Here is a 16,132-nt window from a genome sequence, read left to right on the forward strand (position 1 = left end):
ACATGTAGAGTGAGGATCCAGTGAGACAGTGTATTTTAAAGTGCACCCTGGAGATGTTTGTTTGATATCATTATGGATCACACTGAAAAAAATGAATACACATCTCCATGTCCAATTTCTTCACCAAAAGCTATCCATATAGGCTGTATCCAGTGGTGGAAAACTAGGATCCTAATGGCTGGGGTGAAAAAAAGATCAGCTGGTTTTTCATTTTATAAGGTAGTGAATTCTCTACTATAGTAAGGGCTTTGAAATCAATTAGAAGCCCCTGGTGAACAATTCATTCAAGTCTTTATGATTCTTCAGTCTTGAAATCTCCTACCACTTTGGTTGACAGAATTTTTGCCATGTTTTTCTTTAACCATTTTGAGGCTCCAGTTCCCTTTACACACACACACACACACACACACACACACACACACACACACACGCTGGTGATGGTAGCTAGAAAGCAAGAAACACAGTAAAAATTGTTAGTACTTGATAAGAAATTACAGTCTGTACGCATTTACCTGTCCCTGACTTGATACATAACACTATATCATATGGCACAGAGGAAACCCAGGAGATATGCCCTTAAGAAGATAATTTAATTGGGAAACTATAAATAGGTCACCTTTCCATTGTTAACTTTTTGAAATCTTTAACAATTGCCTGCCAGAACGTTCCTTAAACTCAATAAATGTTTTTTCTTTTCTGAAGTAAATCTAAATTCTCTTTCAAAGTTATGCAATATAGTGTAGCATGTGTACTAACAATGTCCTGGAAGAATTACTGAATTTGTTCACAAAAAACTACACTATAATTATAGCATTAACAATTTTCACCAGTTTTCTAGGAAGGTCACTATTTATTTTTATTATAATTTTAAGGAAATAAACTTTACTGGAAACATATATTCAGAGACCCAAAGTGTGATTCGTGTCAACTCAGGTTTTATTTATATAACCTACACACGAATTTCAAACTAAATCAGATTTCACATCATTTATTAACCAACAGCAAAGCCGAATTGAAGATCGTTTAGAAAGACTGGACGATGCTATTCATGTTCTCCGGAATCATGCCGTGGGCCCGTCCACAGCCATGCCTGGTGGTCATGGGGACATGCACGGAATCATTGGACCGGCTCATAATGGAGCAATGGGTGGTCTGGCCTCAGGGTATGGAACCGGTCTTCTTTCTGCCAACAGACATTCACTCATGGTAAGTGACTAAATTTAGGGACTCTAGTTATCTTATAGAATTAGAATTTCTAGTACCAATACTACTGCTGCAGTTTTTTCTTTTGTAAACAGCTTTATTGAGATGTAATTTATTTAACCTACAATTCACCCCTTTCACTTTTACAATGTACCGTGTTCTACATATATTCTCAGGGTTATGCCATCAGCACCAGAGTCTAATTTTAGAACATTTTTGACCCCTACAAAAAGAAAAGAAATCCACGTGCCCGTTAGCAGTCACTCTCTATCCTTCCCTCCCCCAGCCCCTGGCAACTAGTAACCTACTTTCTGTCTCTATAGATTTGCCTAGTCTAGATATTTCCTATAAATGGAATCCCACAGTAGGTGGTGGTCTTTTCTGACTGACTTATTTCACTTAGCATAATGTTTTCAGGGTTTATATATGTTTTATCATTTATCAGAGCATCATTCATTTTTATTCCCCAAAAGATTCCATTGTATAGCTATACGTTAAATATCCATTCATCAGGTGATGGATATTTGGGTTACTTCCAGTCTTTGGCTATTAGGAATAATGCTCCTGTGAGCATTCATGTACTAGTTTCTGTGTGGACATATGTTTTCATTTCACTTAAGTATAAGCCTAGGAGATCATTGCTGGGTCATTGCTGGTGTGTTCAAATCTTCAGTTTGGGGACTTCAGCTAAAGATCCCAATGTTCATGTTACGTTGCTGGCATTTCACATGTGAATAGGTTGGATTTTTTAAATTATTATTAAATAAGCCACATCAATGTCTTTTGCTTCTGAGTATGCTGTGGGAGGTAGAAATATATGGTGTGTCTGTCTAAATAGATGATGTGGCACCATGTAATTTCAGTATATCGTAGTTTTACCACTACCTATTTATGAGTGTGTTTATTTGAATACTAATTAAGCAGATTTGTCCATATTACAGCTGAAATTTCAATTTTGCCACTTACTTTTGGAAAGGACTTGGTAGTGCATTCTTTCTTGGATGATTACAAAGATTCAGCAAATTCCCCTAACAAAATGTTAAGCGATGACAATTAATGAAGTGACCATATGGGTGGGGAATTTCATATTACTAGTGATTCTGTGTAATTCTGCTCTTTACCAACTCCTGACCAGAGAACACCTTAGTGTCCTGTTTTGTGCCTTACAGGCTCTCCGAAAGTTGCACGTATGAAGGTCTATTTTCCATTGTCACTAGAGCATCTCTTACTTAAAGATGATTCCAAAAGGAGAATGCAAAAGAAGTGCAGGTTATTGTGAGGCTCTTTAAGTTCTTTTCTCGTTCAGAAGTATTCTTCTGCCCTCCTTTGCATTTCTCTTAAGAAAAGATTAAGAGTCCCATCCTGAGCGGTATGTTATGGAAACCTGCAACCAATTTGAAACCAAAAATACTGGTTTATAAATAGAAGCAGTGAACTCACTTCTAAAACGTGGAAAGGTATTTTTGAATGCCAAAGCTAAATCTTTTTTTTTTTTTTCCTTTTTCGCTTTTCGTAGACTCTACCCTAAAAATTCCTCATTGAGTAAAAATTGTTTGTCTATTCATGGCAGTTGCTAAGAGTTTACAAAAGGAAAATCTAGATTTTAATTTAGCTTGGCCTCAGGTAATGTGCTAAATACGCTTGGGATGCATATAATATGAGATTTCAGTTTGTACAGCTTTTTTTTTTAACTACAATGTTTAAACAATACTGCTTTTAATTAAGAAATCTGGCTTTATTAAAAGCCAGATCTGTGACTTACAACCATTTCTGTATATCTGCTCTCAATCAAGAGAAAAATACTTTAATTTCTGTAGCTGTGTTCGTTTTGCATATGTTAAACGGATGCAACGTGCACCCAGGACGTTGCTTCAGAGACAGGTTTTTTTTTTTTCCATAAATATGTAAAGTTTGCTCTTAAATACCAGATGTAGGTTAAGTGGTTCTTTAAAATAATAAACTATACAGAGATGTTTTCTGGAACCTTTTAGTTGACCTTTGAATTGCCTCCTCTTTGAGTTTGATTCAGAGGTGGGATAGGAGGAAGAGACTAGACTCATCTTTGGAGATGGCAAGTGGGACTGACCCAGGTGGAGGGGGAGGGGAGAGAATGAACAGAGCAATAGAAAAGGGGAAATCATTCGCCCGTATTACACAGCAACGTCTTTAATTATTTTGGAAGAAACGATGCCGAAGCAATAAAACCTCTAGTTTTGCTGATGAGGAAAAGTGCTCACTCGCTCTCCTGAAGACATTTCTAATGCAGTCAAGGGTGACGGCCGAGCCAACCAGATCACAGAGTAACTCCAAAGCCATGGCAGGACAACCTGCTGCCCTTTGAAGCCGACGGAGGCCTAGCAGTCTTTCTCCTTTTTTCTCAAAAACGTTCAGGGCGCCCAGCGCATCTGAGCTCCTCAGCCCGAAACCCCAACGTGTGCACAAGAGATCGGATCCTCATTTCTTGCCTTGCGCAAACTGGTATGACTTTTCAAACAAAAACATCAGAACAAAGGAAATAGTTTTTGAATTTAGTCAGTCTGAAGTTAGCCTTTGACCATTTGATACATTCCACAATAAAAAGGAAGCTGAAGGGGAAGGGAAAAACCCACCCCCCTTCCTCCCCCCAGCAACAACAAAAAAAATTCAAGGAGGATACTGGTAATGTTTTCCACATTTGAATTTTAATACATGAAACAGGCCATAAAACGTTGGCCAGCTGCAGTAAATAAAGTAGCAGTGGGAGGTACACACTGGAAACGTCGGACCAGTGCTGGTGGGAGTTTCATTCCCAGCTACACACCTTCAGTTGTTGTTCTGGAGTGTAAGCGAGTTGCAGTAACTTAACACCCATCCCAGGGCTGGTTTTGTTTTGAGCCAATCTCCTTTATAACTCTCCTTAATAATTCCTTCTGATTAAAGAACAGATAGCTTTGAATTCTCTTGACCTCCGTCTCTCCTCGTTTCCTCTCTCCCTGCCTTCCAAAATCAAAACGAAATGGCTTGATCACTTGGAAGATGATAGAAGCATTTCTTTCTGCAGCAGCTTGCAATCGTGGTGGGGAGAACCGTGGTTCTGCCTGGGCCATTATGTTATCTCATTTAATTGCTAACATATTGTACTTAGCTTTTGATTCATAAAATGTTTTCCTTGGAGTTCTGAAGTAGGTCTTCAGTGAATGACTAAGTATTAGTATAATGAAAGGGATTTTTTTTTTTTTCACAGCAGCATGGCTCATAGCACTCGAGCGAATGTTGATTCTTGTGGGCTTTCTAGGTGATACTATTTGTCCATGCTCTTTCCTGCTCAGAAACCTTCACCGGCTTTCCATTATCTACATATTTCTTAGCCTAGCTTTATTAAGCCCATCACTGTCTACCAAAAGCCTTGTGCTTAGCTCTTCCAATGCAGAAACTTTGCCAGCAAGACCAACCTCTGCATATTACCAGCATTTGCGCTGTGCATTCTCACTAGGTACGTCTCTTGCATCTATCTGGCTTGTCCTGTTCTATCCACTGCTCTTAGCCCATCTCATTCCCACCCATTCTCAAAACTCTCACTCAAATTCTGTCTCTTCCAGGAAGCCTTTCCTTGCCACCTCCACCTGTGAGAGTCTTTTTCTTTTCTACTCTCACAGCGCTATGAATCATACCATTGGCTAGATATTTATTTTACCCACTTAGGCAAAGCTATATATCTTTGGTAGGTCTGACTTTTGTCTTACCAACTAGATTGTCAATTCCTTGAGTACCATGTGTTACATTTTGTTTCCCTCCCAGTAGATAAATCGTCAGTCAAAAGGGAAGAAAGGAAACTCAATATTTTCTGAGTGCCTGACAAGTGGCCAGCCCTTCAGCTAGGAGCTCCATATACCTTCTCTCAGGCCATCTTCACAAGAGCCCAGTGAGCATGGTAATGCTTTCCATTTTAGGTGTTGGTCAGATGAGCCTTAGAAGGTTTGAGTGGTCAATATCAAGTCCGGAAGCTAGATTTAAACTCAGGGGACTTTGACTGTGAATTCCATGCTCTGTCTTACCATCATGAGCACTCCTCAGACAGGATCTATAGTTATACCTTTTAAGAGCTAATTTCAGGTGGTTAGAACTCATGATTTTCAAATCTTAACAAGTGTTGGTCGACAAGAGAGAAGTTTCTAGGTGTCTTATGGCCAGTTTCCCAAAGCAGCTCCCTACCCACATGGAAAGGTAAAGAACTTTCCTCCAGTATGGTAGTATGCTGGATTAAATCCCACCTTGTCTAAACACTTATTCTTAAATCAACATGTCTGTGCTAAGTGGCAAGAGGTGTGGTGAGTGCTCCTTGCTAGGTGGTTGGAGTAGTTAATTTTAAAACATTAAGTTGTTTTTCTTACCTTAGCCTCCCAGTTTTCTAATGGAATCCAAGCAGAAATTTCGGAATGTGGGAGATTAAAGAAATAGCTGGGGGCTTCCCTGGTGGCGCAGTGGTTGAGAGTCCGCCTGCCGATGCAGGGGACGCAGGTTCATGCCCCGGTCCGGGAAGATCCCACATGCTGCGGAGCGGCTGGGCCCGTGAGCCATGGCCGCTGAGCCTGCGCGTCTGGAGCCTGTGCTCCGCAACGGGAGAGGCCACAACAGTGAGAGGCCCACGTACCACAAAAAGAAAGAAAGAAAGAAAGAAATAGCTGTGTTTATTACTCACCTGCTTAGAAACTCTTACCCAGATATCATTCCCCTCTGTGCCTCGGATATCAGTTCTTTTTTTTTTTTTTTGGCTGCATTGGGTCTTTGTTGCTGCACATGGGCTTTTCTCTAGGCTACTCTTCGTTGCAGTGCGCAGGCTTCTTATTGTGGTGGCTTCTCTTGTTGCAGAGCACAGACTCTAGGCGCGTGGGCTTCAGTAGCTGTGGCACGCGGGCTCAGTAGTTGTGGCTCGCGGGGCTCTAGAGCTCAGGCTCTGTAGCTGTGGTGTGCGGGCTTAGTTGCTCTGCAGCATGTGGGATCTTCCCGGACCAGGGCTCGAACCCGTGTCCCCTGCATTGGCAGGCGATTCTTAACCACTGCACCACCAGGGAAGCCCTCGGATATCAATTCTGATACTAAATCATTACATTTTTGATAAGTTACTGAAACAGCGGTTTTCCAAATATGCCTCTCCGTTATTCGTGCAGTATTCAGATGAGCCCTGAAAAAAAGTCTTTCAGATGACCTCACTCCTCTTTTAACAGAACAAGAATGAAACTCACATCAAAAGTATTGGGTTGGTTTGGGCTTCCCTGGTGGCGCAGTGGTTGAGAGTCCGCCTGCCGATGCAGGGGACACGGGTTCGTGCCCCGGTCCGGGAAGATCCCACATGCCGCGGAGCGGCTGGGCCTGTGAGCCATGGCCGCTGAGCCTGCGCGTCCGGAGCCTGTGCGCTGCAACGGGAGAGGCCACAGCAGTGAGAGGCCCGCGTACCGCAAAAAAAAAAAAAAAAAAAAAAAAAAAAAGTAAAAATATTGGGTTGGCCAAAAACTTCATTCGGGTTTTCCATACTGTCTCATGGACAAACTGGAACAAACTTTTTGGCCAACCCGATACCTTCATGTGATTCTGTTCCTGCTTTTTTTTTTTTTTTTTTTTGCGGTACGTGGGCCTCTCACTGTCGTGGCCTCTCCCGTTGCGGAGCACAGTCTCAGCGGCCATGGCTCACGGGCCCAGCCGCTCCGCGGCATGTGGGATCTTCCCGGAGCAGGGCACGAACCCGTGTCCCCTGCATCGGCAGGCGGACTCTCAACCACTGCGCCACCAGGGAAGCCCTGTTCCTGCTCTTGATTACTCGTCAGTAGAGTCAGCAATGGTGGGATCATTTTAGCTGAAAAGCTTCTATACTATTAATATATAATATTAGTGTGGTTCCCAGAGCCTTTTTGCTTAAAGCCCATCTATTCATTTCAAAGACGTTTACCAAGTCATTACCAAATGCTGAGCTCTATGCTAAGTTGTGGTTTCTGCTCTCAAGGGGTTCACAGTCTCATAGGATACGGTATATATTTTTTAAAAAATTGCTGCGGCAGTGTGGTGAGACTCATTCATAGGAGAGCAGGGCCCAGCTCTGGTATCCGGGAGGGAAGGATCAGATTGTCACTTGGTAGGAGTAGTGGTCTCCTAACGATCTAGTTGCCCTAGATGACCTAGGGGTGGAGGAGCCCTGTGAAACACACCACCCACACCTGTTCTCCACAGCATCACGTGAGACCTCTTACTAGACTCCTAGGTGACGATGTTTTAGAAACCACTGGTATAAGCCAGTCTTAGCCCACTTTCCCTCTTTTCAGTATCATTTTTAGTGTGACTTTGGATTACAAAGAATTCATTAGAAGGTCAGTCATTAGGTGAAGAAGCACCTTTTTATTTCAGTGACACTAAATATAGGAGAGCTTTGACCACTTAGGATTTCAGAGGATAAACAAATGAGTTCTGCTTTTATAGTTCTTAGGAATTAGGACCATTGAATTTTAGATGCTGAAAGCACCGCAGAAGTCATTTAGCCCGTTGCTTTTATTTTACTGCTGAGGACTGAGGCCCAGAAGGGGGAAGTGACCCAGGTATGGATACTCTCTGGTTAATGGCCGAGCTAGGATTAGAAACCAGACAAGCCAGCAACGAGACCAGCACTCTTTGTACTAAATATTACACTGCAGCAACAAATTTCCTCTCTCACCCGACGCCATAGCAATTTCAAAACTGTGGCTGGTATTACTCGTGTTCTGTTAACTGATGAAACCCAAGAGAACTCTTTAGTTGCCCCTTGGCTCTCTGCACCCTGTTGCTATTTAGTTCTGCCAATCTGATTTGGCCCCAGGAGAGAGTAGTGGGCCGTGATGTGATACTTTGAGTAGCATTTACTGGTATGTTGTAATGCAAGTAACAGAAGTCAGAAAACTCTGTTTCTACGTGGCCGTCTTCAACAAAGGTGTGAACCACAGGGGCTTAGTCATCCTCAGTCTTGTTCCTCTTGGGTTTTCAGGGATTCTGATTCCATAAATTTCTGTGTATAGTTGAGCACCTACTTCATTTCTAAGCAATTATTAGCATGTAATCTCAGAGACCCTTAGAAGGCATCTCCTTCCAAATCCCTCTACGAATTCGCTGCCAGGCAGTGAACAAGCCTCTATTAGCCTCCTTCCTCCAAGGCTACGTACTCTAAATGACCATAAATCCCATTTCCATCAGACTTTAGAAGATTCTTCCTTAGGTCCAGCCCAAATTTATTTCCCTGTGAAGTTTTCATTTTTCTGCCCATTGGAGTTACCCCTAAGTCAACTCAACAAATACTTGAGAAACTTGAAGACAGTCTACTCGTTTTTTTTTTTTCCTCTAGGGTATACATCTGTATCTTCAAATATTTATCCTAAAAAAAAAAAAAGTTTTGACTTTATAACTTTCCAGTGCATTCTTCCAAGTTTAAAAAGAATACTCCCCCACTGCTCGCCCAGGACCATTTAGTGTGTAGAATCTCAAACTGAATACAGTGCTCAAGGAATCATTAGCACAGACTAGGGTGGATCTGTCTCAAAACCCATTAAATACATTATGTCTTCATTAAAGGCCACCTAACAGCATCCCACTGGCAGTATTTGATGACATCATCATTCTGCTGACAAACACTGAACTTGAAATCAGCTGAAATCCATCAGCCACATGTCCGTCAACTGTCCTTGTGCACTATTTGTTGTATCAGTGAATTTCATACCGTTTCTGGTGTCAGGGTCTCCTTTAAATCCTCATTCAGTCACGTATTCTGCAGCTCTGTTGTTGGCAAATTTGTCACCAAACGCCAGGTGTGCAGCATTCCCGTGAACGAGGTTTATACAGAAAGACTTGTTCTTGGTGGAACTAAACTGAGTTGAGAGGTCATCGCCTGTGTTTCAGAGCATTTCGGAACTGTCTTTTAAATGGCCTGTTACAGAATTTCACCCAGGATCTTAGTCATCAACATCATCTTTCTATAGCTTCTACATTGGGTTTTGTTTTTCTTTAATGAGGATATTTGCCTGTCTCTAGTGTTCTACCATCTCTCCTACTCTCCACAATTATCAAAAATTTCTGAAAGCTGATTAGCAACCTCAATTGAAAGGTTTTATCTATATCCAAGTTGTACTTTATTTTAAGAAAACCTGGGCGGAAAAGGCAGAAAGGGAAAATAACTTGAAGAAACTCCCTTCATTTAAAAAACTTCTGCCGGCTTTTTTGAGATATTATTGACATCTAACATATGTCAGTGTAAGGTGTACAATGCAACGATTTGATACATGTATATTTTACAAAATGTTTACTCCAGTAAGGTTAGTTAACACCTCCATCCCCTCACATAATTGGGTTTTTTTCTTTCAAATATACAATACAGTGTTGTTAATTAATGTCACCATGCTGTACATTAGATTCCCAGGGCTTATCTATCTTATAGGTGGAAGTTTCTCGCCTTTGACCAACATCCCCCCATTTCCCCAGCCCCCAGCAACCACCATTCCACTCTCTCATTTCTTTGAGTTCATGTTTTTAGATTCTGCATATAACTGAGACATACAGTGTTTGTCTTTCTCCGTCTGACTTAGAGAAGTTCTCTTGACCATGGGTTAGTTACGACAGTTTTAGAATCCTTGAGGTCAACATTGATATTTCAGCATCCGTTTAAACAAAAGTCAAGAGGTTTTGAATCCAGCCACAGCAGGGAGACCATTTACTCTCCATTAACAAGCTCTAAGACAAGTGGTTCGGCATGATGTGTGCCCAGATCCCACAGCTCTAGGTCTAAATTAGGTATATCCCCTTTTTCTTCCCCCAATACCCATTTTACTTGAATTCAGGCCCTGTGACCTAGAAATGAGACAGTCAGTCTGCACTGGACCGTCAAACCCAAAGGACTCCCTTTCTCCTTGCTTCTAGGACAAGCCAAACCTAGTTCCTTAATCTTTCCCCTGTGGTTAGCACCCTGGTGTCATGAACCTTAAATACATAAAACCCAACGGTTGTCTCCTCTGCTTTTAAAATATAAACACACATTTAAAACAGACTCTGTTACCTCAACACATTTTGACTTTGCTTTCTTCTTAAATAACAGAGGAAAAAGCAGGTAGACGCTTTCAGTAGCACAGTTATATTTTGTTGGGGACAAAGACACCGTGCTAAACAGTCCGTAATTTAGAGAAGACACGACCTGTACATTTTTAAAAGGTAATATTACCCTCATTTTCTCAGGAAAGCAGATTTTCTGAAGGGAAGAATCTGTATTGTAGAGGTTAGAAATTACACAGATGTTTCTTCACTCGTTCTCTACTGTCTGTGCTTCAGGTCCTTGGGGGATACATACATGTGTAAGAGAAAGTCTCTGAACCCACAGGCCTTTGGCTCTGGGGGGATGATAGCACAAGTATGTGCCTAACTAACTATCACGCAGGGTGGAATGATTAAGTGACCCGAGAGATGAGTCGGAGAAGGACGAACATTGGCCAGCCTTCGGGATGGCTAGGAAAGTTTCCCGGAGGAGAGGTCATTGAGCTCATATTAGAGTCTGCGTTGGATTTCAATAGAGACAAGGCTAGAAAAGGCATTACAGAGCCATAGAATAAACATGATCCAAAAAAATACGCAGAAAATCAAGGATCTTAAGTGCCCAGGTGGAAGCAGGGAAATGACCCGATGATGCGGTGTGCCAGGCAGGGCTGCCTTGGGCCGGGAGCCCCTCCTCCGAGCACGGCAGCTCCGACAACTGGCTCGCATCCTTCACAGGAGAGTCGACAGGAAGAGTGAATTTTCATGTATATTTTTTACATCCAAATTAAATTAACTCATGGAATTTTCCACCCTTAGGAATTAAAGTAGCAGCTCATGAAGTAATTCAGTTATGTCATTCATACCAAAACAGAAAATACTGGAGCAACTTGGCACCGTTTAAAAGCCAAGACTAGACCTTGGCTATTTTATATTTTTTTCAAAACCTGTAGGTGTTGTGTTCTGTTAACTTTTACTGGGGCTGTAATTTTTTTTTTTTAAATCAAAAGTATCTTCATTGCTTAGAAAACAGAAGTGCAAAATGGATTTGAAATAAGAAGAGGGTTTAGGCAAAGCACCTTTAGGAGTGCAAAAAAAAAAAACCACAGAAGTGTTAACGTCGAATTTCTGAAATGCGGGGAGTCTACCTAATTGGTTGACATTCACAGTTGTGCATAATTATAGCTTCCTCTAGGTCCATAAATCAACTTAGAACTCTAAAATTGAGTTTAACCAAAAGATCTGTCCAATATTAGTTAAATGACGTCTTTTGAGGAAGCATTGTCCTGATACAATAGCCACATTCATTTTCAAGCAGTTAATTGGACGTATTGTCAAAAACCACAGTGTTGAGTTTCCACATTTTAATTTCACATTTGCCTGCTCCCCAGCTTCTGCACAGGGACGGGTCTCGTTCGGAGCTGAAAGTGTGTGAAAGTTATTGGAGAATGGTAGTCTCTGGGTAATGTTTCTGTGAGCCGCCCAAAAATTTTCCCCCTGCAGTCTAGATGGGAAACAGCTGGTTTTTGTTTAAAAAGCTGTTTTGCGAAATGTCTGAATCTTGAGGTGTAGAACTGAGGTCACCAGTAAAAGCAGGTGCTTAGGGACAAGTGAGAAAGAGTCTGGGGCCCGGCTGGCCCTGTCATCTTCTGCAGGGTACTTCCTATTAGAGGAAAAAGTATTGAAGTTGGCTCCTTTATTTAGGACGCAAACAGATAAACTAATCGCATTAGTGATGCTATTAGAAATTGAGCATCTTTGAACATGGCCAGCCCTTGAGTGAATAATTTGCTCCCTCTGAAATGGCTGTCTCCCTCCCAAGGCTTCAAATACAAAGGTCCAAGGCTTTAACTTCCTTTAGGTATTATAAGTGCTTGAATTTCCTCTTTAAATACACCCACAGTAAAAGAACTATGATTTCAAATAAGTAGTCCCAGAACTGAGTACGTCCTCCAAGTTCATGGAGGCAATCTCGGGGAAAGGCAGAAAAGGAACCCAAATTGGCAGAACCAGGACAAGGCAGTTTTGAAAAAGGCCAAGTACAAAACATGTGGAATCACTAAAGTCCAGTGCATGTCAGATATCCACCAGCCTGAAGATGAAAGGAAACGACCTCCTCCCCTGGGAGCTGGGGGTTATTAGCAGCTGTTTATCCAGTCGGGAATAGAGATTAACATTGTAATTTTTTTTTTTAAAGAACTAGAAGAAAATTTGTTTGGGAAGTTGGCTCTTCATATCAAGTCACTGTGCATTGCCAAAAAAAACTTCCTTTCTCAGAACTCATGTACTAGGGTTGAGCAATGTTATGATTCTCTGAGAAACTCGGGATTACCAAAAAGCCCATCTCCATAAAATAGAACAGAAAAAGACAGAGACGTGAGTGGACGGCTGCCACTGACACGTTCCCTTGAACTGTGCGCTGTAAAACTAGCTGTTTGGTCTGGTACCTGTCCTCCGGCCTGCCTCTACATGGGGGGTGTTCTCCCCGTCCCATACCCCAACTTCATCTTTGCCGCTCTGAGGCCTATGCAAATGGATTTTGCACATGCCTACTGCTTGTAAATGCCTTTTCATGACATACTGGGGAAGCTGCTTAGTACTCTGTGGAGCTTTATTCTCAAAAAAAAAAAAAAAAAAAAACCACAAAGAGTTGGATATTGGTATTTTCCCCTGATTTAATGCTACTCTTAATGTCATTTTCTTTTATTAAATCCTTTCTTTTGCTTTTGATCTTATTTATAGCAGAGCCACTGGTCATATGGAAACTATTATTGTATAGCTGGCAGATGAAAGACTTCATTGCAGTTAAATAAGAGTGAATCATTTGGGCCAATAATACACACATACAGTGAGGTACCATTTGTATCCAAAATGCCCTATGTTGTTCACTTTGTAACAAAGCCATTGAGGTTTATAAAGGGCTTTACAAAAGTCTGCTTTTTGTCCAAAATGTGTTGTCTGACAGTATGAAAACGCGTTGATGTGCAGTTGTTAGCTGCTGCTTCATATATATATAATCTAAATATTGACACTTCTTGTTGTAAAAATAGGAACTTTTATTTAAAGTTGAGATGTTAATTAATGTCAAATATCAGTTTTTAAAATATATATATATTTAGATAATCTATATCAAAATTCTACCCATCATTCAAACCCTATCTAAAATGCCACCTTCTTGAAGTAGTCTCTGGTTTCTCCATCTGATACGATTTCACCCATCCTTTAAAACCCTACATGACCTTATACTCCTTTATGACATTCATCTTATTTTGCCCTATATATAGTAATTATATTAATTCCTCTTTAAGATGTAAGAGGTTGTAAAGGAATACATACATCTATCTTTTATTATTTTTTCCTGCAGTGGCTTGCATATAATAGGCATTCCTAAGGCATTCGTTGAATAAATGAAATGTTTATTTTTTGATAGAAACATGCTAAACCTATATTCGACAGTACCGAAAGCTTTTAGATTTCAGATAGTCTCACGAGATATATGCCAATGGTGTCATCATTTCCGGTTTAGGAAGTAACTAATTGCACCTTGTGATATTACAGCCCTGTACAAGGAGCCAGTGCTTGCCCTTGGGATAATTACATTCCAAGACAAGTATAGGCTTGGGACTTCCCTGGTGGTCCAGTGGTTAAGACTCCGCGCTTCCACTGCAGGGGGCACGGGTTTGATCCATGGTCAGGGAACTAAGATCCTGCATGCCACGTGGCACGGCCAAAAAAAACGAAAAAAAAAAAGACAAGTATAGGCTTTGTGAATAGCAGCAAAACAAAATCATTGATGCGTATGCCCTGCCCCGTTAGACAGTGGCCTGGAGCGTGTTTTAAGGGTGGTGTCCATAATGAACCATCAGGGGAGAGCCCTGTCCAGATCCAGCAAGATGATGAGTGTTCTGGAGACCCAGACAGTCTAGGAGGAATGAGAGTATGGGGGTCTGTGGGACTAATGAAAGAGAAGTGTTCAGGGGTCATGGGGAGGAAACCAGCCCTGGGGGACAGAAGAGGAAGGGCTTAGCTCAAGCCTTAGGGATGTGGGAGTGAAGGCAGCAGATGAGGGGCCACAAGTAGGTAACTGAATATTGAGATGAAGGAATTTAAGAATAGGAGGGTACAAGCATCGTCCTCTGGTGTCCAGGTGAAGGACCCAGAAGCATAAGGTATTGATCTTAGACTTAATCCATAGAACAATGAAAAGCCATGCTGGAAACTTGATATCCAAGAGACCAAGTGATACGCAGAGGATATAGCATTTACAAGCTGAGTATTTTGGAAGTGATGGGAAAGAAATGTTTTATTGTTCAGGCAAGCTTCTTCACACTTCCATTGCCTTTCCGAATATGTTAAAATCAGCGGATGTTAATTGGATAATAAAAAAAGCATTTAAAAAATAAAGGCCTGATTGTTTCCCCATTATAGGTCATTAGAGAGTATTGAGTAGAGTTCCCTGTGCTATACAGTAGGTTCTTATTAGTTATCTATTTTATATATAGTAGTGTGTATATATCAACCCCAATCTCCCAATTTATCCACCCCCCCTTTCCCCCTTGGTAACCATGTTTGTTTTCCACATCTGTGACTCTACAAAAGAGTGGATATGTGTGTATGTATAACTGATTCACTTTGCTGTACAGCAAAGAAACTAACACAACATTGTAAATCAACTATACTCCAATAAAAATTAATTAAAAAAATTTAAAACTAAGGCCAGCTAGGTAAGGATGAATCCCTAGTGACGGACTTCCTGGGCTGGCTACAGAGCACTTTGTGTGCCAGTCGGCCTCACACCGGTGTGTTTACACCGGGGGGACCCGAAATTCCAAGTACACATCAAGTGTCCAGTTGTCTTTTCCTTCACACTAGACAAAAGAAGCTGCTTACAAGTAATTGCAAAAGTGCACCATAATCTCTGTGCTACATGGGCTTGGTTCACTAGGCATGGATTAACTTTATTTCCCTCCAGCCTACTTACTAACTTGCTGCCCCGGGGAAGGAAGGGATGGAATGGACTGCTAACCACCCACAGAGGTCCCCGCTTGGTGGGCTGCATCCAGTTCTGGTTTCCTGTGTAGGAAAATGATGTAGAGAATTGGGGGTGGAGGGTGGGTATGCAGAGGAGAGAAATGAAACAGTTTCACTAGATGGAACTTATGAGTTAAGAAAAAAAATATAAAAAGATGAACTGAAATCAGGTAACGGCCGTTTGCATCTCTCAAACTAGATCGCAGAATCATTCATCTTTAACCATTTTGGTGGACATCAGGGGAGTTTCAGCCTAGCTGATCCCATGACACTGCCAAGGTCAGGGTCATTTAGATTGTGTTTAAATCCTCTCGAAAGTTATTTTATCATCTGGGGAATAAGCATTAAATACATTTCCAAGAATTGCCCAGTAAGGAATTAACCTTACTTCAGGCAAAGCCTAAGTGAAGCTGTGAAATTTCTGGGGGAAAAAAACAGGTGTTTTTAAGAAAATGAGGAGGCCTTCTCCCAATAAACATTTTAAGAATCGAAATCCAAACTAAAGAATTCAATCCAGATCTGACTTTAGTGAAAAGTCCTTTTAATGGTTTAATCACATGAATTTTTTTAAATGGTCTGATAATTTTTTTAAAACTGAGGAGTATGGAAATTATATTCGTGGTTGAAGGGTGTCCCAGATGTCAGGGCTTTTTCGCACGAAAGCGTTGGTTATCAGAGCCTAGTCTCATTTTCTACAGAATTTGGTGCCTCCAATATTGTTCCTCACAGTGTCTACACTGCTATTTCATGAACTTCCGAGTCCCCATCTGTGAGCTATTAAAGTTTGCAGGACCACTTCCCACTTCTTTAAAAGATGCACCTTTTGGACTCAATGGTATTTTTTGCACATTTGAGAAAATGTTTGCTTTCCTCTAATATGACACAGACA

The 16,132-nt window shown here is 41.3% G+C and overlaps 1 protein-coding gene across 36 annotated transcripts in view; it reads left to right on the forward strand.

Annotated features, from left to right (window-relative positions):
• TCF4 (transcription factor 4) overlaps nt 1–16,132 on the forward strand; it is a 361,473-nt gene that overhangs the window by 328,197 nt on the left and 17,144 nt on the right. For all 36 annotated transcript variants that reach the window (XM_004266118.4, XM_033421470.2, XM_033421468.2 and 33 more), the window contains one exon: nt 1,003–1,206. In XM_004266118.4, coding sequence (XP_004266166.1) covers nt 1,003–1,206 — 204 coding nt within the window. The remainder of the gene's footprint in view (nt 1–1,002; nt 1,207–16,132) is intronic.

Source organism: Orcinus orca, chromosome 15 (genome assembly GCF_937001465.1).
Source record: "Orcinus orca chromosome 15, mOrcOrc1.1, whole genome shotgun sequence".
Lineage (NCBI taxonomy): Eukaryota > Metazoa > Chordata > Mammalia > Artiodactyla > Delphinidae > Orcinus > Orcinus orca.